Source organism: Cebidichthys violaceus, unplaced genomic scaffold (assembly GCF_023349555.1).
Source record: "Cebidichthys violaceus isolate CVI_PGR_0920_01 unplaced genomic scaffold, fCebVio1.0.p SCAF_89, whole genome shotgun sequence".
Classification (NCBI taxonomy): Eukaryota; Metazoa; Chordata; class Actinopteri; order Perciformes; family Stichaeidae; genus Cebidichthys; species Cebidichthys violaceus.
This window is the reverse complement of record NW_027176974.1, coordinates 248910-273672: the sequence shown is the minus strand read 5'-3', so window position 1 is coordinate 273672 and position 24763 is coordinate 248910. Positions and strand designations below refer to the sequence as shown.

The 24763-nt window shown below is 41.1% G+C and overlaps 2 protein-coding genes and 2 pseudogenes across 3 annotated transcripts in view; 2 read left to right on the top strand and 2 right to left on the bottom strand.

The window, feature by feature from the left end:
• Window positions 1–4337: 4337 nt before the first annotated feature.
• tor2a (torsin family 2, member A) lies at window positions 4338–9313 on the bottom strand. 2 transcript variants are annotated; one of them, XM_068702788.1, is made up of 5 exons: window positions 9164–9313; window positions 7972–8237; window positions 7654–7829; window positions 6835–6962; window positions 4338–6433 (listed from the first exon to the last, which is right to left on the bottom strand). In XM_068702788.1, exons 1-5 carry the CDS (start codon window positions 9282–9284, stop codon window positions 6189–6191), a joined length of 936 nt encoding a protein of 311 aa, XP_068558889.1. In that variant the 5' UTR covers window positions 9285–9313; the 3' UTR covers window positions 4338–6188. The 2 variants fall into 2 exon arrangements, with proteins under 2 accessions (XP_068558889.1, XP_068558890.1); XM_068702789.1 differs by having other exon boundaries at window positions 7654–7826.
• A 955-nt stretch (window positions 9314–10268) lies between these two features.
• Window positions 10269–24763, bottom strand: part of LOC137866706 (SH2 domain-containing protein 3C-like) — a 34151-nt gene continuing 19656 nt past the window's right edge. The window contains exons 7-12 of the mRNA XM_068702772.1: window positions 14533–14951; window positions 13912–14027; window positions 13479–13650; window positions 12034–12145; window positions 11748–11954; window positions 10269–11152 (exon numbers count right to left, since the gene is read on the bottom strand). Coding sequence (XP_068558873.1) covers window positions 10983–11152; window positions 11748–11954; window positions 12034–12145; window positions 13479–13650; window positions 13912–14027; window positions 14533–14951 — 1196 coding nt within the window. The 3' untranslated portion in view covers window positions 10269–10982. The remainder of the gene's footprint in view (window positions 11153–11747; window positions 11955–12033; window positions 12146–13478; window positions 13651–13911; window positions 14028–14532; window positions 14952–24763) is intronic.
• LOC137866707 (UDP-glucuronosyltransferase 2B31 pseudogene) lies at window positions 16212–21763 on the top strand (annotated as a pseudogene).
• Window positions 16212–24739, top strand: LOC137866708 (UDP-glucuronosyltransferase 2A2 pseudogene; annotated as a pseudogene).

The window sequence follows — 24763 nt, the reverse complement described above, 5'->3', positions numbered from 1 at the left end:
CTCCCATCAGCCCTCTCCAGGACCCCCCCCCCCACACACACACACACACACACTCAACCTCCCTCCTCCTCGCCTCACATTCCCCCCGCCGCGTCCCCTTTGTCCACCTGTTGTCCTGGAGACTCGATTGCCACTGAGACCACCCCTCTGTGTGTGTGTGTGTGTGTGTGTGTGTGTGTGTGTGTGTGTGTGTGTGTTAGAGGTCAGAACAGGAGCTAAAATAACAGATAATCCCACAGAACATCGGTCAGGAGGCCACTCAGCGACAACACAAGCAACAAGCGCAGAGCAACGTCACAGAAACGAACGCAAGGGTTAAATTATGCTGGACGGGAATCTGACTCACGACTTCAGTATTTCCCAAAATGTATAAACTGAGAAATACTTCTTTATTTTTTTCGACAAGATATCTGAATCCTACATTTCCTTTTTCGGAACCATGTTTTTTTTTCACACAATTATTTTGCACGATAAAATAATGTATCTTTTTGTTTTTTTTGTCATGAATACTTTCACAATGAATGTGAATATAAGTCGTAGAAAAAGAGACAGATGAAGGTTGATTTTTTTGGAGCTTTGGCACCGTAACATGAAGACATCAACCGATCACGTTGTGTTGAACTGACATATTCAAAACTCTCACTATAATGTAACACAGTCGGTGTTCTTTATCCTCTGGGAACCATGAATGTCTGAACCAAACTTCATAGCAATGCATCACATCGTTAGTTGATATTTCATGTTTAGATATTTCAGTCTGGACCAAAGTGGTATAAATAAAACCACAAACTGTCATAATTTATTTATGGATTTAAAGAAACATGATAACCAGAGAGCATCTGAGCTGTTGGCTTATGTTTACCTGCCGACACACCTGACCCTCATTTCCCTTATCATCTTCCTCAGTATAAATAACCAGCACCAACGCAGTTCCCTGTAACGATGTCCGATGTGTGTGTTGTGTTTTCTGTTTCTTTAGACACTCCACAGTCTGTTAGGACTGTTGATAAAAGTCTGTTTTGAGCTCCTGAAACAGTAAAAGTTGAATATAAGTCTTGGTTGGACTGTGGGGGTGACCGTTGGTCACCTAAGTGGCTAAGTGGAGAGCAGGGCTACCAGAAGGTTGGTGGTTCGATCCCCGGCTCCTGCTCCGCTAGTCTCATGTCAATGTGTCCTTGAGCAAGACACTTAACCCCAAAATTGCTCCCATAGCTACGGTGTATAGATAGATACTGAATTGTAAGTTGCTTTGGATAAAAAGCATCTGCTAAATGACTGTAATGTAATAAGTCGTACATTTGTAGTCTGAGCCTTTGAAACGGTATTCACTCATGGCAGCTAACTAATGATTGACACTTTTATGAGACTGAAAACACTCAAAGGTTGAGAGAAAAGAAAGATTTCAACAGTAACTAGAACCATAATCTTAGTTTTAACTGTTTTTGGAGCCTAAACTGAACCACACATGAAACAATGAGCTGTTAATCACAGAGCTGGAGTTAAGTTTTTCCTGAATTAGTTTAAAAGGAACTATGTGTCCAGAGCTGTCAGATGTTGTTTAAGTTTATGAACCAGTCAGGACCCTCGGATCTGATTTAATGTTTGTTTGTTTTTTAATAATTTTTTGCTTATTTTTAAGTCTAACTTTAAACAGTGTCTTAATGTTTTCATGCTATGGCTTAAATATTTATACATATTTTTATTTACTTGAATGTTGACAAATTTATCCGGTGTTGTATTTTATTTATGTATTTTTCTTAACTTAACTTGGCATTAGTCTCTTCATCTTTCATCTGGTCGATCATTTGTAAATCACTTTGAGTTGAAACTTCTGTCCACAGTGACCACCAAAATCTACACAAAATGAAAGTTTAGCTTTAATATAATAGACAGTGCTGCATATGCAGAAACTATCTGAATCCCATCATGGTATTGCCGGAGCACAAGTTGTACAACACCGTGCTCTGCTATGGTACGCTAAAGGGCCACCTACACAACTTCTGCCTGTTGAGCTTCCACCCTGGTCATTCCTCCACCTCCGTTGTCCCGTTTCTCCGCCGTCCTGCCGGGTGGGGCGGGTTGGGGGGGGTGGGGGGAGGCGGCCGGCTGCAGGAATGCAAGGCCAAGAGCTGGGCCCGTCCCAAACCGTCCCAAATGACTGCACACACAAAAAAGGATTTAACTCTTTGTCACAATTGTCCCCTCACACTCCGGCCTGCAAAAAGAAAAAAAAAACAGCACAAGACTCCCTAAACCAACCCCCTCTCCTCACCCCTCAACCCTGACCCCCCCCCCTCCTCTTCCTCTCCTGACCTCGGCCATGTGCATAAAAGACCCATCAGAAGTATCGCTGGCCACATTTACAAGTGAAAGAGGCCCAATAATGGAGCGGTTAGGAAGAAGAATGAGGAGACAGAGGGGCACTCACAGATGTGGAGGTGGGATGGGGAAGGAGGGGAGGAGCAGCTTCCCATTGTTGCCAACCCTCCCCCACGATACCCCCCTGTTGGAGGGGAGGAAAGAAGCGAGGGCTGGGAAGGGGGGGGGGGGGGGTGAGGAGGTATAGGAGGAGGTGAAAGTGGCTTTTTACCCCCGATTTGTGATGAGGGAGCAGAGGGGAGGAAAGAGAGGATGGGGGGTGAAAGTAAAGGGCGAGTAAAAGGAAGACGAAAGTGAAATAAGAAATAAAGTGGCTTCTTCTTCTGTCCTCCCTTTACTGTCCTCTCTTATTTCTGTCCAATAGCAGAGAAGAGAAGCTGCTCCAGCTGTTCTGCTGCAGGAAGCGTGTGAAAACAAGCTCAGAGGTCATAAGAGGTGTGTGTGTGTGTGTGGTGGTCATCCCGGCATTATTATGTATGTGTGTGTGTGTCTCATTGTCCAGGAGGATGGAGACGGCGATACAAGCAGCTGGGGTGAAGAGGCCTCTAAGCTGACCTTCGAATCCCTCCTCTTCCTCACACCGCCTGTGTGGTGGGTGGGAGGAAGGGGTGGAGGGGGTGTGTAATGAAGTCATCACGGCAGGATCGTGGAGAGATGTGGCAGATATTGGGGAGGCGACGGGATGCGATCGGAGGACGAGGATGTCACCTTCCAGCAGGTAGCGAGTCAACGAGTTGAGAGTCGAGCAGCGGACGTTTTTGGCCGTTTTTTTACTGTCGCGGATCAAACGGGTTTGATGTTGAGCAACAAACTTTAACTTTAAAGAGGTGACAGAGAATCACAAGAGAGAAAGAGGATGATGGTAAACACAGATTAAACCTGCTGTTGTATGATCAGCATTTTACAGTCCAGTAAGAATGTACGTGAAGTTCCTTAAGATATAATTTGAATTTTGCCTAAAAAACATTTCATTGTGAGAATGACAGTCCAACCAAGACTATGGAATAACTCTGAAATACTTTTTCTTCTGTGTAGTCCACCTGAAATGTCCTCGCAAACCACAATGTCCCCACAAGCTCAGTGGACACCCACACACACACACACACACACACAGAGAGAGAGAGAGAGAGAGAGAGAGAATACTAAAGACCTCTGACACCAGCTGTGTCTCTGTCTCTGCTTCCTGTTCAGAGCTGACAAACAGCAGCTCCACTCGTTCTCCATCAGTGACAGCTGGAGACAAACACGTGAGGACTCTACACCAGTTCTCAGCCATCAAAGTCGCTTTTAAGACCTGAAAACATACCAAACGTCAGGTCGGTGGTAAAAGCTTTGAAATGCTGGAAACTGATGACGGACTGTGTTTAGGTTTTCTACCTAAAATGTGACTCCTTATAGACTGTATATAAGAAGAGGACGTAGTCACCGGGATGTCACCCATTGGTTTGTGGACTGAAGATTTGAAACCTTGAGTTTGATATTTTGGCCATCGCCATCTTGGTTTTCGGAAAGTTGCCATCTTGAGTTTTGCCCGTCGCCATCTTGGTTTTTGGGCATAACCATCTTGGGTTTTGTCCATCACCATCTTGGTTTTTGGACAGTCACCATCTTGTTTTTTTGGCTGTCGCCATCTTGGTCTTTGGACATTTGCCATCTTGGGTTTTGGACAGTAGCCATCTTGGTTTTCAAACAACAGATATTTTATATTTTTCTGTCTAAGCAACACACTCAACTCAACTGCAACTACTTAATTTTTTCACAATGCTAAATAGCTGTGTAAATACCTACTGTAAGCAAAAACAAAGAAACAGAATGATGAAACTATAAGACTACTTTAAAATTTTAAATGAATCATTTCAATGAAGCGAAGTCAATCAATCACTGGAATCACGTTATATTGTATTTAATGGACATTTTGTTTCTTAAATGTCTGAAAGACAACAGAACAACAGTTTTGTTGAGCATTTCAATTTTATTTTTTTATTACACTGTAGTACCACATGTTGCATTTGGCTTCAGTCACAGACACTCAGGCACTTCAGTGGCTGAAACTTAGTATTCAACTATGGCAGATCGTCCAAAGAAGACACAAACAATACTATAAATACTTCTGAGAGTGATCGTTGTGGCAAAAAAAAAAGAAAGATTAATTTGCATATATTATATATTTGCATTGAGTCTGGTGGGAGTTTACAGTCTTCTTTGTGTACAGTACAGGTTCAACAACATTTAAGTCTCTGATATTTAATACAAAATAACAAAAACAAACAATAGGAAATATAACAACTGAAAACAATAGCTGGTGGGAAAATAAATCTTAAATAGTTGATCAATCTTTGTGGATTTCTCTTTTGACAACACTGACTGCACAGTGAAGATGAACCGCACGTTACAGACTTCCTCTCTTGTACTGCACGTGTAAATTCAATTAAGTTTGATTTTCATTGCACTTTAATTGTCTGACTTGCTGCTGCAGCTCTTCACGCACACAACAAATCTTTACAATCATTAACGAGTTGTAAACAATTCAAACGCGTGGCAATATTTCAGAATTAAAAGCCTTCATTTGGACTCAAACACAAGCTCTGCCTTCACAAAAGTCAGACTCTAACACACCAGGTCCGTTTTATCCTCCATAGTAAAGTGCACTTTTTCTCTGTGCTTAAACACACAGGACTCGTCTTCACAATACAATTTACATTAAAGACACTAAATACTTTTTTTATTTTACAGAGCTCGTCTGAATATAAATGCATGGAGCTGCAGGTGAACTCTGCTTCACCTCGTCCTCTCATTGGTTAAAGGAGGTCGTTACTGCCCCTTGGTGGCACAGATGATGATGTGCTCCAAAATCCTGCAGAGCAGCAGAAAAACTACTTTCAAGTAAAATCCAGAAGACAAATACTTATGGACGTTGTACTTTTTTTTTAATACACGTAGTTTTAGTACAACACATGATGTTATGCTGATACTTTAGAGGATGCTGAGTGAAGCTGATATTTTAATAATCGGGTTCTTATTTAGGGATATGTATGAGCAGATATCAGATATTTAAATTAGTGTTTATTGTTCAATTATATTTATTAAATTTGGTCCGGCGCCATGATGATGAAAACATTGTGCTTAAAAATCTAATATATTTCTAAATTCTCTAAATCTTGGAATCACATCCACTGTTGCCAAATTAAATTTCTTCTTCTGGTGTTTTACACTTTCACAAAAGTTGAGTGACTTCGTGCACCAGCTGAAACAAACATTTTGTTAAACTGCTGCACGCAGGAAATATTAGCAACGTTATGTTGATTTCTCACAAATTTAAACATTCAGACGTATTAAAATCAACAAGACTTAAAAAAAAAGTTTCAATCCCTTTTATACTCAAACACCCAAACTAAAATCTGCACCTCCACCTGTGGGTCAACTGGGACCGGACCAGTGTGGCTGTATCAAAGTAAAATGGAGGTGTCAAGGGGGAGAAAAAAAAGACCAATAAATACTGAATAAATAAACTGATGGCAGCTGAAATATGAAAGTATTAACTGTAGAGTTCATAAAGGAAAGGAGGAGTTGAGGTAGAGCGTCACATGACTCAGGGAATAATCTCTCCTGAGCTTTCAGCCAGACGCGTACCGGCGATGCCTTCAGGGACCCTCTACATTGACGGCACAAAAGCTGCGAGTTCAATTCCCCCAGAGTGTAGTTAGCTGCTGCTCTGAAACTGATTTGTTTCCTCCTTACTGTCTTACCTCCAGAGGGAGTTTCCCCCCTTCTCTCTTTCAGTCTTTTAAAAACAAGTTCTCCTCCTCGGCTCACAGAAAGAGGTTTATTTTGGCGGGGACAGCCTTGCAGCCGGTGGTGGAGAAGTAGTGTCCCTGCACGGGGGCGTAGGTCATGTCTCCGCCCACCGCCTCCACCACGTCGCTGCGACCGCAGCTGCCCCGCTGGCAGAGCTGTGAGCGGACGCAGCGCTCCACGTGACGCCGGCTCAGCGGCAGGAAGGGAACAAAGCGCGTGATGAGCTTCTGATGGAGGACAGAGGACTGGAAGAAACCACCTGGAGAGAGAAAGAAACTACCTTCAGTCTCCTTCATCCCACAGTGATGTGACTAAGAGGTTGTTTGTTTGTTATCCTGCACCGCTGCATCTCTAAAATATTATGGTGATTATTGAATATTATATCATCCTGAGACTCAATCCTCGGTCCAGGAATTGTAACAAACCTGTGAATATTACACCAAAAGTCCAAAAGATATTCAGTCAATGTCACATAAGATAAAAAAGAAGCACACATTTTCATAAATCAGATTAATTTGTGGCTCTATATAAAGAATATCAAACATTTAAATGACGTACAGAAAGTATGGTGAAGCAAATAAGACAAGCAACTTCTGTTAGTTTAAACATTTTTAAAATGTATTCCACCTTTTTCTAACTATTTGTTCACAGTTCACTCACTGGTTGTGCTGTTGTAAACCGTCCGTGCGATGGCTTCCTGTAAGTCATCTGCTGTGATCTCCTCTCGGTCCCGTCCAGCCTGCCGGCTCTCCAGAGCCTTCCTGTTGATCACCTCCTCTCCTGAGGTGCTGCACGAACACACACACACGAACACACACACGAACACACACACGAACACACACACACACACACACACACACACACACACACACACACACACACACACACACACACACACACACACACACACACAATGCTGCTGTTTGTGAGGGGAATGTTGCTGCATATTCACTTTGCATTAAATAAGGAAGTATTCCATGCTGGAAGTCAGAGGACAAATCCACTGTTTGTCTCTTTTCACACCAACATGACCCACTAAACTCTTCTTTCTTTCTGTTGTCTATCGACCAGAAATCATAAATATTAGATTTACTTATTTGTGTTACCATTCAACACCTTGTTCATGTACTTTGTAGTATCGTTAGGATGTTATTGATACTCTTATCGGTTCTTTTTCATTATTTTGTGAAAAAAAAGGACAATTAATGAAGAAAGGAATCAACATTTCTTTATTATTATTGTTTGTAAACAAATGGTGTTTCTTGAGCAGCTCTTGTTTAGTGTTTGAAATGAAAACTGTTTTCAATTAAAGTACCAAAGTTACCACAGAATGTACTAAATGTTTCCTCAGTTCCCAGCAGGAGGATTTTGTCTTTGACACTTAAATAAATTAAAGAAACAGATCTGTAGCTTCTGTGTACGTTACACCCCTAGTGTGTGTGTGTGTGTGTGTGTGTGTGTGTGTGTGTGTGTGTATACCTGATGAAGACGTAGATGGCCTTGCGGTAGTTGGTGCGAAACACAACGTGGGAGGGACCCAGGAAGGGCTCCAGGACATCGATGAGACCCAGAGGCATCTTCTCCATCTCGTCAAACAGGAAGACGGAGCGAGCACACTCCGTCAGGTTCCCCTGCACCCAACTCTTCAACTCCTTCTGAGGAAAGAACCAAAGGAGGGAAGACTCAGTCCTGACAGCAGCTCGGAGGGCTGCAAACGATAAGCACGTTCCACCCACCAAGCGTCTCACGTTTAATCTTTAAAACTTCTTAAAACGGGATTAATGGCCCCTGACTCACCCTGTACTCCTGAACCCGGTCCGGTAAGGGGAAGTGCAGCGTGGGAACAAACTGGTGGACATACGGGCTGCTCATCGCCGAGCCGTACAGATGGTTTCCCAGCATGGAGCTGACCAGCGTCTTCCCTGTCCCAGAGGAGCCGTGGAAGGACAGCACCAGGGGCCGCTCGGGGGTTTTATTCTGAAGGAACCTCGCCACCTCCTCTGACACGATGTCCTGGGCCAGATGTTGGCCGTACACATTCTTATAGAGGTCCCACTCCAGGTCTGGTTGTCAGGATATAAGGACAGCGGAAAAGTTGATGTTATCAGCCATCCTCAACAGCTACATGGCTGGCTGCTTAAAACGTTTTACACCAAAATAGACCAGGAAGAAAGGAGCCACAGGAAGTGGAACTTAAACCAGAAACTAAAAGAAAAAATACCGTCCCAGCACATAGACTTTGTTTGGCTGAGGAACTTGCTTTAGACACTGGTAGAAAAAAATGAAGAAAAGACCATTGAGGTTCCATCGGTAGACTCACGTTAGAACGGTGCCACACATTTGGTCATTTCTAAAATTGAGAAAATCAAAAAAAAACCTTCTCCAAGTTAAGGATATTATATATTTTGCTGATTTGAGTTTGACCCCCTGTTGTTGCAGTACTAGATGGTGAGAGGTCTAAATTAAGTAGTACGGCAGGAAAAAGTACAATATTTACCTCTGAGATGTAGTAAAAAGTACAATATTTACCTCTGAGATGTAGTAAAAAGTACAATACATACATCTGAGATGTAGTGGAGTAAAAAGTAGCAGAAATATATAAACAATCCAGTTAAGTACAAGTACCTCACATTTGTAATTATCTCCATAGTTTAGAGCTTGCTACTTGCTAAATAAAGAGCTCTCTCTCTTCAGTATTTAGCTAACAGCAGAGAACACTTCCTGTGTTTTGCTAGCTAGCATAACGCTAACTAGCAAAGCAGTGATTACAATAACAGTAATAACTAACTCTCCGTGAACACTGTAGACTAACACGTCAGTTAGCTAACCCTTTATTCATTGGAACAAAACATATCACAAATGTTGAAGTCACTGAACAAGCACATTGCGATACTCTCGCTGTTTTTTTAACCTAGCTACCTGGTTAGCTAGAAGCAGCAAACTAACGTTAACTAGTTAGCTAGCTAGCTAGCTACACATCTCGTCTTACCTCTGATATTCGGCTTAAAGTCGCATTCACAGCTGTCTGATATGGTGCAGTAAAGTTTCTGAAAAACGCCACAGACCGGACTATAAAGGTATACAAACAGCACAGATAGAATGGCCAACATTTCTCCAACCTTCTCCGCAACGACGACCGGTCAGTTTGTAGTTTTTCTCCTTCGCGGAAGTCCGTCCACACGCAGGTAACGAAGTGACAGAAGTTGACTACATTTCCCAGAAAGCATCTGGCATGGGGGCGTATTTTTGGAGGGACACGTTGGAAGATCACAGTCCAGAAAGCAAAGCGGTAAACACAACATCAGGAAAATAAAAGTCACATTTATATGCAGCATTTTATTAGAAAAATATTCAAATTATAATTTATATAATTATACTGAACATAATTACAAAACATGGTAGAAAATAGTATAATTTTTCTAATTGCATTAAAAAAAATAACTTTATTTATAGCACCTATAAAAAAGAGTTTGCAAAGTTATTTGACCGACAAAGCAGCAAAAGCAAGACAATAATAACAATAACTGAAAGCTCAGTGAGAAAGTCGATACAATAAAAATGTTGTACCATCCAACAGTTGATATCATTAAGACAGTCTAAAATAGCAGCTAGGCTTCTTGGGTCATCAGGTCTCAAGGGATCTTTTAGATTCTGATATTAGACATTTATATTTGTAATGACTTGTAATTTAGAAAAAGTGGCCAGACGGTAAAAACTGAACTCAAAGAACTTTGCATGCTTTTGTTTTAGTTATTTATTTATTCATTCATCCATTCATGGTACACCACATTAGAGGGGATACAACACTTCAGAGAGATTTAGGTTTCATTAAGAGAGAACAGGTGTGTAGTCTTTGTGTTTGTAAAAGTTGTCGAGATGTTCCTAATGCATGCTCCTTCACAGATGTGATCATGCCATCTAGCAACAAAATGCTCAAATGTCATAACACTTCAAAGAACATATATATATTTTTTGAAATCCTCAAAGTTCTTTTCAAAAGTTTTGAGGATGAATCGGTTTTAGTGGAAACCGAGAAATAAGCATCAGCTATGTAACTGACAGATGACAGTTTCATCCAATAAACCGGCGTGACAGTGAGGTAAACATGTTTATTTACATTTCAGATACATATCAGACATTAACACTATGTATTGTAAAGTAAAAGTATCCGTGCTGCTGTACTCGTGTGGTTGGGGTCAGTTCAAACATAAATTCACAAAGCGATGATGAGAGAATGTGTGATCATGTGAGAAACTGTACGGATTTAACTTTGAAGGAAACAGGAAGAAAAAAAAAACTAAAGTTCTGAACTGACCTCAGCACTGATTACAGCATCCATTACATTACATATTCAAATTAGAAAATCTTAATGATTAACACGTTGGAAATGTAGATACAATGTTATTCTGTTATTGGGTTGTACAATATGACATACGTTTGTAAATTTAGGGAAGGTCCAGCCTTCAGCTCCAGACATGAACACGTTTCTAACACACTGAGGCTCAGCCTCGTCTTCACGAAAACAGAAAACAACTTCCTGTTTTGTTTCCGCTGAACAAAAGCTACAAGATTCTGGCACAGCGCTGCATATTTACACGGATATCTTCCATTTGCAATTTTGGTTCATAGCGGCAGGATAAAGTTTATTTCTGACACGTTAAAGTCCTCTGTTAAGAATATAGATACTGGATGAGGACGGTAAATGAGAACACAAGGAGTTTGTGAGAAAACAAATCAGATGTGAAGACTGTGAATTCTGCAGCTTCTTGGTTTGCATCGTTTGTCCATCTAGTGGTTTCTTTCCGGGGTCAGCGCGGTTTGACGGGCGGCTCCAGCCTGTTGGACAAGGCGGTCAGAACCTGGTCAAACTTGGCATATCGCAGAGCCTGGCTCTCCTCGGCTCCCCTGCTCCCCCACAGCAGCCTCATCTGGAAGTCGGTCAGGAAGAGCTCCAGGACCTCCGGCTGCTCCTGGAAACCTGCAGCATCAACGTCAACAACAACAACACCACTGGATCAACAGAAGAATGGGCTTATAATAGTTTTCTAAACGTTTGTTTTTCATTTTGAAGCATGATACAGCATGATGTTCATTTAATAAATTATGGTCCATTTAGAGTCAAACAGACCATAAAGTAGGGTATGCTTTAGGGCCGGGGCTTACTGTCATTGACAGGTCTCTCTACCAGAGACGTATACGGCATCTCTACGTCACTCCTCCTCAGTTCTAATATGGTCACTTCTGTTCATCGGTTGTTCATAAACATAAACATCGGTTTATTAAATGAACATCATGCTGTATTGAAGAAGACTTGAAACTAGAGATTGAGACCATAAACTCATGTTTACAATGTTTACTGAGAGAATAAATCAAGAGAGAAGTAGAGTCAATTTCTCATAGACTTCTATACAACCAGAGGTCGCCACCTGGTAAAAAAGGGGATATTCTCTAAGTTTATTCACATCTGTCTGCCACCACTGGGGGGGCACCAAAGTCTGAAAGTTTAAAATCTTACAAGTATGGATTTAATGCAGGTAAAATGTCCCTCATCAACACCACACAGTCTCCTTTACCTTGTAGTTTGCTCTCAGCGTTGGAGCGGTAGATGCCCCCCAGCTGAGCGATGGTCCTCGCCGCCCCCAGGTGGAACATGACCACGTCCACCCCGACCTCGGCCGTCTCCCACGGCTCCGCCCCCTCACCCACCGCCATGCTCTTCTCCAGCAGGGACAGGAGGGGCAGGACGTGGGGGAAGGTGGTGTTGGACAGCGGACAGCTCTCTGGATGGACGGACACGCACAGACAGTCAGTGTCTTCAGTTTAAACGGAAGTTTGTTGGTCTATAAAACGGACACATACCTCTGCCGTCGTTCAGGCTCTTCATAAATGGCCTCAGGGTTTTCTCGTAGAGAATGGCGCCCTCTGTGTGTCGCTGCCTTAACGCCGTCCAGGTGTGCTCCAGACGGGACACCTGAGAGACAGAGAGACATCAGCATTAAAACCTGGCAGTGATTCTTCCAGATGGAACCTGTGATTTAAATGCGAGAATATCTTGCTTCAATAGAGTTTTAGCTTTATTAATAGGATATTTGGTATTATTTGATGGAAAGTAATTCGACTGGATGTGATGTTCATCTCCACTTACCTGTACCACATGAAATAACCAAGAAATTGTAAATGTAGAATTTTTCTTGAGTGAATGAAATTGGATTTGAACATTTTCATTTCAGTACCTTTATTTATATTTGTGACACTACAGGTGAATAGGGTAAAAAATACTAATATATGATATTTGATTACTTACATTACATAATTTTTTTTGTATGACAAATTTTCTGGGATTGTGTGTTTAATATGCAAATTAGGCTTTACCTTATCAAATATGTGCTAATTTTCATACATTTCCAGAACATAAATCAAAAAATCAGTTAGCCAAGTTCTAAATTCTTGTTTCATGTTGTTGACATATTAGAGTCTAAAAAACAAAAAAAAGTAATATAATTACATAAAATGTAAAGGGGCAGAGAGGGCTGAGGAAGCAGAATCAATGCTGACATACTGTATATTATAGATCAGTCCATTCACAGGTGATACATTGATGTGATTTTGTAAAAGAGGACAAACTTGAAATAAAAAGTCAAAAAATGAAGTTGTATTGTCGTTCAGTAGAGTTTCTTCCTCTACTGTTATAAAGGTGAGCTATTAGTGATATCTAACTCGCCAGGTCATGCTTCCAACTTTGAAATGAGAAAACAATAAATTCTTGAGGTTGAATAGTAGATAATGTGGTCACGCTAGAGTATTATCGGTGTGCAGCAGTGCTCATTGTTCCTTTATGCTCAGTGGATAAGGGGTTATACTGCAGGTTTTATTGCAGATGATTGACTAAGGCATCAATATCATAACCCGTTAATCTCCCAACTATTGTTCAGCTGCTGCATGTCAGGCCCCCTCTCTCTGTCTCTGGCTGTCTCTCTCTCTCTCTCTCTCTCTCTCTCTCTCTCTCTGTCTCTCTCTCTCTCTCTGTCTCTCTCTGTCTCTTTCTCTCTCTCTCTCTCTCTCTCCTCTCTCTCTCTCTCTCTCTCTCCATCTCTCTCTGTCTCTCTCTCTCTGTCTCTCTCTGTCTCTTTCTGTCTCTCTCTCTGTCTCTCTCTCTCTCTCTCTCTCTCTCTCTCTCTCTCTCTCCATCTCTCTCTGTCTCTCTCTCTCTGTCTCTCTCTGTCTCTTTCTGTCTCTCTCTCTGTCTCTCTCTCTGTCTCTCTCTCTCTCCCCATGCTTCCTGTCTCTGTACGTTGCATGCTCACCTGCGGTAGCTCTAATGCTCTCATGACTGTGGCGAAGCCGAACATGTCGCCCGAGGTGCCCTTGAGCTCCGCTGCGATTTGGATGATTTTGTGCAGCAGGCCGGCCCTCTCCTCGGTCGTCCCCGTGCAGCCCAACACATCCACAGCCAACATGGTCGCCATGGTTTGGAACCTGCAGGACCGTTGGAGACACTTTAAAAGTTGAGCTCACGTCACCAGTGAGGAGGGTGACACTTAAGTCCTATATTGCTTTAGGAGGTAAATTATGATCTATTCTCACAAAAAGTCAACTAGCAACAACTTTACGTTACAAAAATAAATTGACATGGGGATTAATCACACAAATAAAACGATGCATAAAGGACCGTAGCTTGTTAAAATATTCAATAAAAACTTCAAGTTGAGTGTCCGGGATTTCTGAATCCTTACTCACCTCTCCAGCAAGTCCAGTCTCAACTGTTGGCCATGTGGCAACGTGAGCAGCTCCATCCCAGAACTGACTCCCATCATCCTTTGCGCCTCCGGAGTCACCTCCAGAATTTTGGCCACCTGGGAAACAGACACATGTTTACTGGTCTACTCCTGAATAGGTCTCTTTATATTTGGTGAGCGATTTTAATGCACAGTACCTATGAGATATCCTGACCGCCCATGTTTTTCTGTATCATCTTATATTTAAGTTGTGAAGGCTAATGGGTAAGAAAACAGTTCCCAACCATTCATTTAAAGTGGCGTTTGTGTCCCACTGATGAATGTCAGTCCAACATTCTCTCTCTTTTAACTCTCTCTTTTTTAACTGAGAAATGTGTCGGTCTCTTAAGCTGCTAGATGTGCCACTTCCTTCTCTAACTAGTCCTAAACTGTGTCTTTCTGCTTCCTGTTGCACCTGGAAATGATGAAAGTGGTGAGACTGAATCAAAGCAGTTATGTTTTGGGCCATAAAGTGAGACTAAAGAGGCTAAAAAGTGAATTGAAAAAACACAACAAGCTACTCTTTTCCCATTAAAAATAGTAATTTTAGCCACTGGTAATCATAAGCAGCTTCAGACAGTACCATACAGTCGGCCTTGGTGATATGTTTGGCCGCCGTCCTGGGGTCGACCTCGGCCAGCAGCTCCTTCACCCGCCGCAGGACGCCCACCTCCAAAGGTTTATTCTCCGTGGGCATCAGTGGCGACTGGTACCTGCTCGGTTTAAAAGAAGAGACCGTCTCCACCACCGGCGACAAGTACACGTTCCCGTCCTCCACCCGCAGCCTCTCCACGTAGCTCTGGGGGCCGGGGTAGAGCTCCGTGTAGCAGCTTCCAAGATCATCAGAGGACGGGGAGTCCCGGTTCAGATGAGGTCGGGGTCCCTCGGTACACCATCGGTGGAGGGTGCTGTTTGGAGAGTCGGGATCCAAGCGCCTGGAGAGGGACGGGGATGGAGCCACACTGGCTGCCCGGCGGCTGCTGGGGCTCGTGGACTCCGAGGCTGGAAACAACAGCATGTTTCAGTCAAACCATCAAATGATGGTGTTAGTCAGTTTTCAAAAATAAAAAAATGTCCATTGGTTCTTACTTCTTCTGAAAATTACTATATTATTATATTTTTTAAGTCTCCTAAAACAGTGTTGGATTTTTGTCGAACAATCAGGAGGAAATGGCATATTTGTTTTGGATGTGGCGGATTAATCCAGATTAAAGTCAAACTCAAAAGAAGAAGAATTATTCAGCATTAATAAAAATAAATATAAAAAGTATTTATTAAAGTATTATTGGAGATGTAGGCACAAATACAATATCCAAAAGTAACAAATATCTCCATGGAAATATAAAAGCACCCAACCCAACCACTGAAAATAAGAATACTGTTTGTCAGACTCATCTGACGATAGGAAGTTTACTAATCAACATCGATGACATCATCAGACAACAAAACAGAAGTCTTGTCTACTCGGTTTTCTTGTGTTATTATTGAGCAGCTTTCATCAATATATTTTTGGTTTCCCAAAAATGTTTGATGGAGTTTAGCTTGATTGTTTACAAAAGATCTTAAAACATATATTAAACATTAAATCCCAAAATTCAAAATAAAGGGCCGTATCCTTTAAATGAGTTTGAAGTAAAAAATCACATTTAGTACTCCCCTCACAATATCCTGTACCTTAGCATCTGAGTGAAACATATTTGTTTTAATGTGTGATATATTTGTCTCGTGAAAGACCCTATCAACTGTTTTACAGTCAGATAACGAAGTTGTGTAATTCAGGTACGAGCATGCTCTTTAGTTACTCGCTGCCATGACAGTGACCAATAGCATCACACTGATGTCATTGAAGCTTCTTAATGACTAAGAAGCCTCCATCTTCTGTATGTAGGTGCAATGTCAAGATTACTTCATTTTGTAAGGTTTTTATATATAATTTGAATCAAATAAAGACACCTTTTACTTTGTTTTAATTTAAATTCAATGGTTATTATTGCTGCCTTTGTGTTTTAAAGAAAACAAAGTGTGTCAAAAAGGACAAAAAAATATCAACTTCATTTGCCTTTGTCCCATATCAACAGGTCACTCTTATCTCAGTACTACATCCTGTGGTCTTACCAAGGTTCAAGTTTGCCACGTGAGGCTGTTTATATTCAGCTCTCCTTTATGTAACTAACCTGCACAGCACACACACACTCTGGACTTTAGTCCTGTTCAGCGTCAACCCCCTCCGAGAGCTGCTCTAACCTTCAGAGCTGGACGTCGGTGGGGTTCAGTTCACTGTGAGGGAGGCTGGACGCACAAACAACAAGCTCCTGTTGACGCGTGAAATCTGTCGACTGGGGACGCTATCGGTAAGTGTTTACGTCAAAGAATAGACGCTTTACAGGCTAAAATATGGACACAGCCGGTGGTATGTTAATATAAAGCTACAACAAAAACATTTTAGTGATGTTTCCGTGCTGTTGTTTTAGGGTTCATGTTGTGTTACCATGATGAATATGTGCAGCTAAACCCTGAGTACTTGCAGATGTCTAGCGACTTCCAGATGTTTCTGTGTTGACAAGCAGGAGGAGAGTGATTTAGGAATGTTTTGAGCAACCTGGCATCAAACGGTGCTTATTCACAACTATGACATCCCTTCAGCTATGAGAAGACATATCAAAGTTTGGAAGTTTGAATGAGCAGACTCACGGCAACAGGAAAAAAAACAATAATGGTAATTAAAGCAATAGCATTGAATTATTGTTGGGAACAGATGTGTATCAGCTCATGTTTCCTGTTTGCATAAATGAGAGGGGCACACGTTTTCTCTCATTTTTAAAGAGAACATGTACATTTATTACTGGTAGTCTTGGCTGTTTATTGCATCGTTTCAAAATGTTCTTTACAACTAATGGTTTTAATTGTATCTGAGAGAGGAGCCTAAATCAATCCAAGTCCATGATCTCCATATTATAGTATCATAATTATTTGTAGTATAAGTAGTAGTAGTAGTAGTAGTGGAAGTAGTACATACGTATTATCTTTAGTAAACCTGAGTCAAAATTACTTTTGCTGACACAAATCTATTTATTATCATGTTTGAAACACTGTGAAGCTAAAGCTGAACATTTTACTAACAGTTGTGGTTCTTGTTAGCACAATACGTGAAAGCTTGTTTGACCCTTGTCCTCTTACAAACAAAAGGCAGCTGCTATTTAATCCCTTTTATTGTTCGACACCTATCGTTACTGAGCGACGCATGTACATGAACACAAAGCTGTGAAACCTGAGAGAGGGAACATGGACCAAATCCAAAACCACTTTTGTAAACCTCCTGGGAATAAGCGGCAGGACTTCCCACATTGAGTGGTTGTGTAACCAGGAAATCTGGAAGTTATGTAAGTCTTGGAGCTGAAAATCCTTTGTGGAAAGTCTTGTAGTGATGTGCATCTGCATCAGTTTGGCTGCACTACTGAAACTGACAGTCATTACCATCAAATGTGAAAGTCAACTGGAAAGACTCAGAAACATTTGTATCTTATTGGATTAGGCAGATGATATTAGCACCCAGGTGTCCGAAGCCAACAATAATATTTATTAGATACTCTTCAGTGTATATGTAGGCTATGTAGTAGAAGTTGTGTTGCCTAAATCTAACTAAACTAAGCTGAAAATAATGATAAAAAGCATAGAAAATAATAAGTCAAATAGGGGAAATAATATGTGTAACACAGGACTCTACTCCTGGTCTCCTGGATGAAAGTCCTAAATTGGACCAAATCTTCTCCGTACACACACTTTGTTGCTCTTTATACTTCTACTGTTACTGTTACTACAAAATAAAAGCCTTTCGACTGGCTAACTGTTGCTAAATAAAGTAGCATAATTCATCCTAGCTGGGTGTAAATTGCTTTATAGCTGCCATGTGACTATTCCCATCTGGGTGCAAATAGAAACTCTGCTTCAAATAAGCGCTTAAATATGTTTGTTGTTGTTGGCATAGCCGCAAGTATCTACGTGACATAAATGTAATTCTCTAACCCAGTGGTTCTCAACTGGTCTGGCTGCAGGACCCACCATTACCCCTTAATGACAAGCCACGACCCAAATTTTTTACTTCTCAAATATATTTAATGAAAAGATGGTGCAGTTGGAACCTGAGCTGAAAAAGTCCTCTGCAGTCGTAGTAGTAGGAAGCTCTCTTGTACAGAGAAATTGTTCCTGTCAGTCCCTGTCATGTTTCACGTAAATGAGTAAAACTGCTTTGTTTGTTATGTCTGTAGATTTGTCCATTTGTAATGCAAAATGACCACTTGCCTTAATTTGAGCTGTGGTCTGTTGTTTGATGTCATCCGACATGTCTTCAATTCGCTTACTTATAGTGTCATTTGACAGAGATATAGTTTTCAGTTTATCCGCTGTGGAAAACACACTGAGGTTTTTGCCCTCTTTTGTCCTCAACATAAGAAAATCCATATCTCATGTAGTCGGTGTCGTACTTACGTTTCGCTCAATAAGCATATGAAAGCAAATTTTGGGTGTTCTTCTATACTGTGAAATGGGTGTCTATTAGCATTACAAGGCATTAACGCCAAATACTGTTAAGGAGTGTGAATAACTCCGCTGCATAAAAAATACCCCTCAAAATAAAAGCACAGGATTTAAAAAAACTTTTTTTTTATATCCAGGCAAAGGCCCGCGACCCACTGAAACACTAAAAACGAGCCACCAGTTGAGAATCACTGCTCTAATCTGGTCTCAGAAATTTGGACGTATTGGCCCAAACTTTAAGTACCATACACGCATTGCATGTGCATTTGAGGACATGTCCACGTATCCAATGCTGTATAAACAGAACCGCACGCATGTCCATGTCCATTTTTAATTCTATCCAGCCCAATACACTTGATTAGACAAGTTTGCCCTTCTTTTGACAAACGTCATCTTGCTTTTGATTTTTGAAGGTGTCTCTCTTTGGAAAAAAAGGATTTCTCCTGCATTCAACTTCTCCTAAACAGTTCACCAAAATTAGAATCTGGGGTGACAAAAACATAATTTTACATTGCCAATATTTACAGTACATCTCCAGTTCTTTTTGATTTTGTTTCTACTGTGAACAGTCCTCTTGGATGTGAAGGTATACCTACAAAAAACTAAATTTTATGTCAGGAGTCTGTCTGGATGCTGGACAACTCGTGAACTCTAGTTAGCATTTTTGCAGACGACACAGCTTGATATCTCTCTAAGATCCTGCACTTTGGTAGTTAGTCTACATCTTTATCTTACCACTAACAAAACTTCCCATCTTCCAATTGCCAGGCTCCTCTGATCCTCAGATGATGCTTTCCAGACTAAAATGAAAGGATCTAGAATTAAAGTTACTGCAGATTTAAGAGGAAACATGGTTCTGCAACTGCATGTTGTTTCTAATCCAATTATGTTTTATATTAGGTAATCTAATCAGCAATTTTAGTTCTTCTTAAGGTTCAAGTCATCTGCAACACAGTTATGTAATTTACTACATAACTAACCATAATTAGCAAATGAGTCCAGCTTCCAAATGTTGATGCATACTCTTGAATTGAAGAACTGTGAAGCCTTACTGATCAGGACAGATCTAACAAGCTTACATCTCTTGTCAGAACTTCTTTCAGAGATGTACCGACTGGCCTTGGTTGCACTTGCGGTGCTGCTCTGCTCTTCACTCTCAGTTAACGGAGGGAAAGTCTTGGTGTTCCCTGTGGATGGAAGCCACTGGATCAACATGAAAGTCCTTGTTGAAGAGCTTCACGCCAGAGGCCACGAAATCACAGTGATGAGATCATCAGAAAGCTGGTACATCAAGCCAGAGTCCCCCCACTACAAGTCCATCACAGTAAATTCCTCTGCTGGTTTTGATGAGGAAGGCTTTGGGATATTTGTAGACAAAATGATTAACATGCGGCGAAAAGGTGCTTCACTTTGGGCTCGTATATCTCTGGAGTTTGAACTGGTGGAACAGTTCTATCAGATGAATAAGCAAGTGGTTAAAATGGTGGGGGAGATGTTTGAAAACACCAAACTGATGCAAAGCCTCCATGATGCCAAATATGATGTGTTCGTGACAGACCCTGCGATTGGTGCAGGGGTGCTTCTGGGTCACCGTTTGAGTCTTCCACTTGTCTTTAATGTGAGGTGGACTATTCAGGGTGAAGGGCATCAGGCGATTGCACCTTCCCCATTTTCATATGTCCCAATACCAGGGGCAGAGCTGACTGACAAGATGACGTTTCCCGAACGAGTCAAGAACTTACTTTACTATTTTTTCACTTGTTTTCAAATTTGGTATGTCACAGAACCAAACTACAAACCGTTCGTCCATCGTTACTTTGGAAATGATGTACATTACATGGAGCTGTTTCAGGCAGCAGACATCTGGCTGATGAGGAACGATTTCACCTTTGAGTTCCCACGACCCACAATGCCAAACGTTGTCTACATGTCAGGATTTCAGTGCAAACCCTCACAGCCCCTGTCTAAAGAACTAGAGGACTTTGTCCAGAGCTCTGGTGAACATGGTGTCATCGTTATGACGTTGGGAACCCTGGTGGCAAAACTTCCTGAGGACATCACTGAGGACATTGCCGCTGCTTTCGCCCAGCTTCCTCAGAAGGTGATCTGGAAGCACAAAGGCAAAAGACCATCCATCCTCGGCAACAACACCTTACTCTTGGACTGGCTGCCTCAAAAAGACCTCTTGGGTCACCCAAAGACCAGAGTGTTTGTGGCCCACGGAGGTACCAACGGAATCCAGGAGGCCATCTACCACGGTGTCCCCCTGGTTGGCCTGCCCCTCATGTTCGACCAGCTTGACAACTTCTTCAGGATGAAAGCAAGAGGTGTGGCCAAAGTCCTGGACATTGCAACTGTGAACAAAGACAACTTCCTGGAGGCTCTGAAGGAGGTACTCTATAATCCAACTTACATGGAGAAGATGAAGGTGCTGTCCAGCCTGCATAGAGACCAGCCCATGAAACCAATGGACCGGGCTATGTTCTGGATTGAGTTTGTCATGAGACACAAAGGAGCAGCACATCTGAGGACGGAGTCCTACAAGATGTCAATGATCCAGTACCACTCCATTGATGTGGTGGCGTTTCTGCTGGCAGTTATTTTGCTAGTATTTACTGTTTTTATTTCTGCAGTTACGTTTTTGTGGCGAAAAGTGTTTTCTAGAAGCAAAGCTAAAAAGGAATGAAGAACGTGCTGCTAGATTGTTAACTGGATCCTGATTTATTGTCAAAAAGATTCAAAAGGACAAAACAAAAAACATTAATGAATTGTTCTATTCTGCTGAAGAGGATACAAGCAGTCTTACATTGGTAACCTAACATGCCTCAGTGTGTCGTTAAATTCACTAAAAAATTTCGTATTATCTAATGAATTCAGCCAAAGAGTTCATGTTTACGTTATTTTTGTTTGTTTGTGTGTTCCACGGGTAGCAGAATCCCTCAAAAATCTATGAATAATTTACAATATAATTTGGTGTTAGGTTAAACCTTAAGTCAGCGATCAGTTTTTACTCAATATCTAGGATTTGTTTTGAAGGATTTCTTGCAGGTTTTTTGAAAAAAAAAAAAAAAAATTCTCATTAACTACTGCACATATTTAAATGAAATGAGATCAATTTCATTTAAAAAAGTTGCACATGTATCTTGTCCCTATGGCAGGACAATGATTCAATATTGTTCATGATTTTTAGTGGTGATAGGATGTTGTCATGTAAATCGTTCTACAAATTCACTATTTTCAAAATAATTATTTCAAGCTGTGAATAAAAAGTACCAAAATGATTGATTGATTAATTGCTTCATAAAACATTGGTTATTTTGTACGTACTTTTGCATACATTCAAGGATTAAATGTATGTATTATCATGTGCCACCAGTCTGCAGATATACAATGAAAAACTTGCATCCTAGTTGCTCCCTGGTCAATACACACTGGACCATATATATATATACAGTATATTAATATGACACACGCTTTTGGTATTAACATATATGGTATACAATAAAGTATTAAAAACATTAGAAAATATCCTTATTAATATCATAATGTTTTAAACTATATGGTCCAACCTTATTTATCATGCTTGTTTTTTATGTAGAAGTGAATTCAGATGCAGGTTAAAAAATACAGAACAGCTATTAGTTTGTAATTTGAATTTTTCTTCCTGTTTTTCCTTATTTTCGAAAGGTAACTGAAACAAATATTTCATTAAATCAATGCATTCTATGCATAGTTTAACGAGCCAGCAATTTATGTTGTCATCTTTTTACAGTTGTGTATCAATCATATTATGGTGTGGTAAACTTTTTACTCTCAAAGTTGTATTTTCTTCCTTATGAATTAAAACAATGGACGATACGAATGTACTTAATATAGAGATGCAAATATTCAGCACAAACATTTTTAAAACTATGAAGTAGCTAAAATTATACAATGCTGTTCTTTATTTTTTAGTTCATTCTGTTCAGATTATTTGTTAAATTGATGCATACTCTTGAACTGAAGAACTGTGAAGCCTTACTGATCAGGACAAATCTAACATTCTTATATCTCTTATCAGAACCTCTTTCAGAGATGTACCGACTGGCCTTGGTGGCACTTGCGGTGCTGCTCTGCTCTTCACTCTCGGTTAACGGAGGGAAAGTCTTGGTGTTCCCGTTGGATGGAAGCCACTGGATCAACATGAAAGTCCTTGTTGAAGAGCTTCACGCCAGAGGCCACGAAATCACAGTGATGAGGTCATCAGACAGCTGGTACATCAAGCCAGAGTCCCCCCACTACAAGTCCATCACAGTAAATTCCTCTGCTGGTTTTGATGAGGAAGGCTTTGGGATATTTGTAGACAAAATGATTAACATGCGGCGAAAAGGTGCTTCACTTTGGGCTCGTATATCTCTGGAGTTTGAACTGGTGGAACAGTTCTATCAGATGAATAAGCAAGTGGTTGAAATGGTGGGGGAAATGTTTGACAATACCAAACTGATGCAAAGACTCCAAGATGCCAAATATGATTTGTTTCTGACAGACCCTGGGATTGGTGCAGGGGTGCTTCTGGGTCACCGGTTGGGTCTTCCACTTGTCTTTAATGTGAGGTGGACTGTTCAGGGTGAGGGGCATCATGCGATTGCACCTTCCCCATTGTCATATGTCCCAATACCAGGGGCAGAGCTGACTGACAAGATGACGTTTTCTGATCGGGTCAAGAACTTACTTTACTATTTTTTCACTTGTTTTCAAATTTGGTATGTCACAGATTCTAACTACAAACCGTTCGTCCATCGTTACTTTGGAAATGATGTACATTACATGGAGCTGTTTCAGATAGCAGACATCTGGCTGATGAGGAACGATTTCACCTTTGAGTTCCCACGACCCACAATGCCAAACGTCGTCTACATGTCAGGATTTCAGTGCAAACCCTCACAGCCCCTGTCTAAAGAACTAGAGGACTTTGTCCAGAGCTCTGGTGAACATGGTGTCATCGTTATGACGTTGGGAACCCTGGTGGCAAAACTTCCTGAGGACATCACTGAGGACATTGCCGCTGCTTTCGCCCAGCTTCCTCAGAAGGTGATCTGGAAGCACAAAGGCAAAAGACCATCCATCCTCGGCAACAACACCTTACTCTTGGACTGGCTGCCTCAAAAAGACCTCTTGGGTCACCCAAAGACCAGAGTGTTTGTGGCCCACGGAGGTACCAACGGAATCCAGGAGGCCATCTACCACGGTGTTCCCCTGGTCGGCCTGCCCCTCATGTTCGACCAGCCTGACAACTTCTTCAGGATGAAAGCAAGAGGTGTGGCCAAAGTCCTGGACATTGCAACTGTGAACAAAGACAACTTCCTGGAGGCTCTGAAGGAGGTACTCTATAATCCAACCTACATGGAGAAGATGAAGGTGCTGTCCAGCCTGCATAGAGACCAGCCCATGAAACCAATGGACCGGGCTATGTTCTGGATTGAGTTTGTCATGAGACACAAAGGAGCAGCACATCTGAGGACGGAGTCCTACAAGATGTCAATGATCCAGTACCACTCCATTGATGTGGTGGCGTTTCTGCTGGCAGTTATTTTGCTAGTATTTACTGTTTTTATTTCTGCAGTTACGTTTTTGTGGCGAAAAGTGTTTTCTAGAAGCAAAGCCAAAAAGGAATGAAGAACGTGCTGCTAGATTGTTAACTGGATCCTGATTTATTGTCGAAAAGATTCAAAAGGACAAAACAAAAAACATTAATGAATTGTTCTATTCTGCTGAAGAGGATACAAGCAGTCTTACATTGGTAACCTAACATGCCTCAGTGTGTCGTTGAATTCACTCAAAAATCTCGTATTATCTAATGAATTCAACCAAAGAGTTCATGTTTACGTTATTTTTGTTTGTTTGTGTGTTCCACGGGTAGCAGAATCCCTCAAAAATCTATGAATAATTTACAATATAATTTGGTGTTAGGTTAAACCTTAAGTCAGCGATCAGTTTTTACTCAATATCCAGGATTTGTTTTGAAGGATTTCTTGCAGGTTTTTTGAAAAATTCAAACAAATTGTCATTAACTACTGCACATATTTAAATGAAATGAGATCAATTTAATTTTAAAAAGTTGCACATGTATCTTGTGATTGTCTATCCCTATGGCTGGACAATGATTCAATATTGTTCATGATTGTTAGTGGTGATAGAATGTTGTCATGCAAATCGTTCTACAAATTCACTATTTTAAAATAATTATTTCAAGCTGTGAATAAAAAATACCAAAATGATTGATTGATTGACTGATTAATTGC

Excerpts from the sequence above, each read along its gene's own strand:
- tor2a (XM_068702788.1), bottom strand. The coding sequence starts at position 9,284 with ATGTTGGCCATTCTATCTGTGCTGTTTGTATACCTTTATAGTCCGGTC. Across the intron at positions 7,830-7,971 it reads ACCGGGTTCAGGAGTACAGG|AAGGAGTTGAAGAGTTGGGT; the intron begins GTGAGTCAGGGG and ends TTCTTTCCTCAG. Across the intron at positions 6,963-7,653 it reads GCCATCTACGTCTTCATCAG|CACCTCAGGAGAGGAGGTGA; the intron begins GTATACACACAC and ends GTGTTCGTGCAG.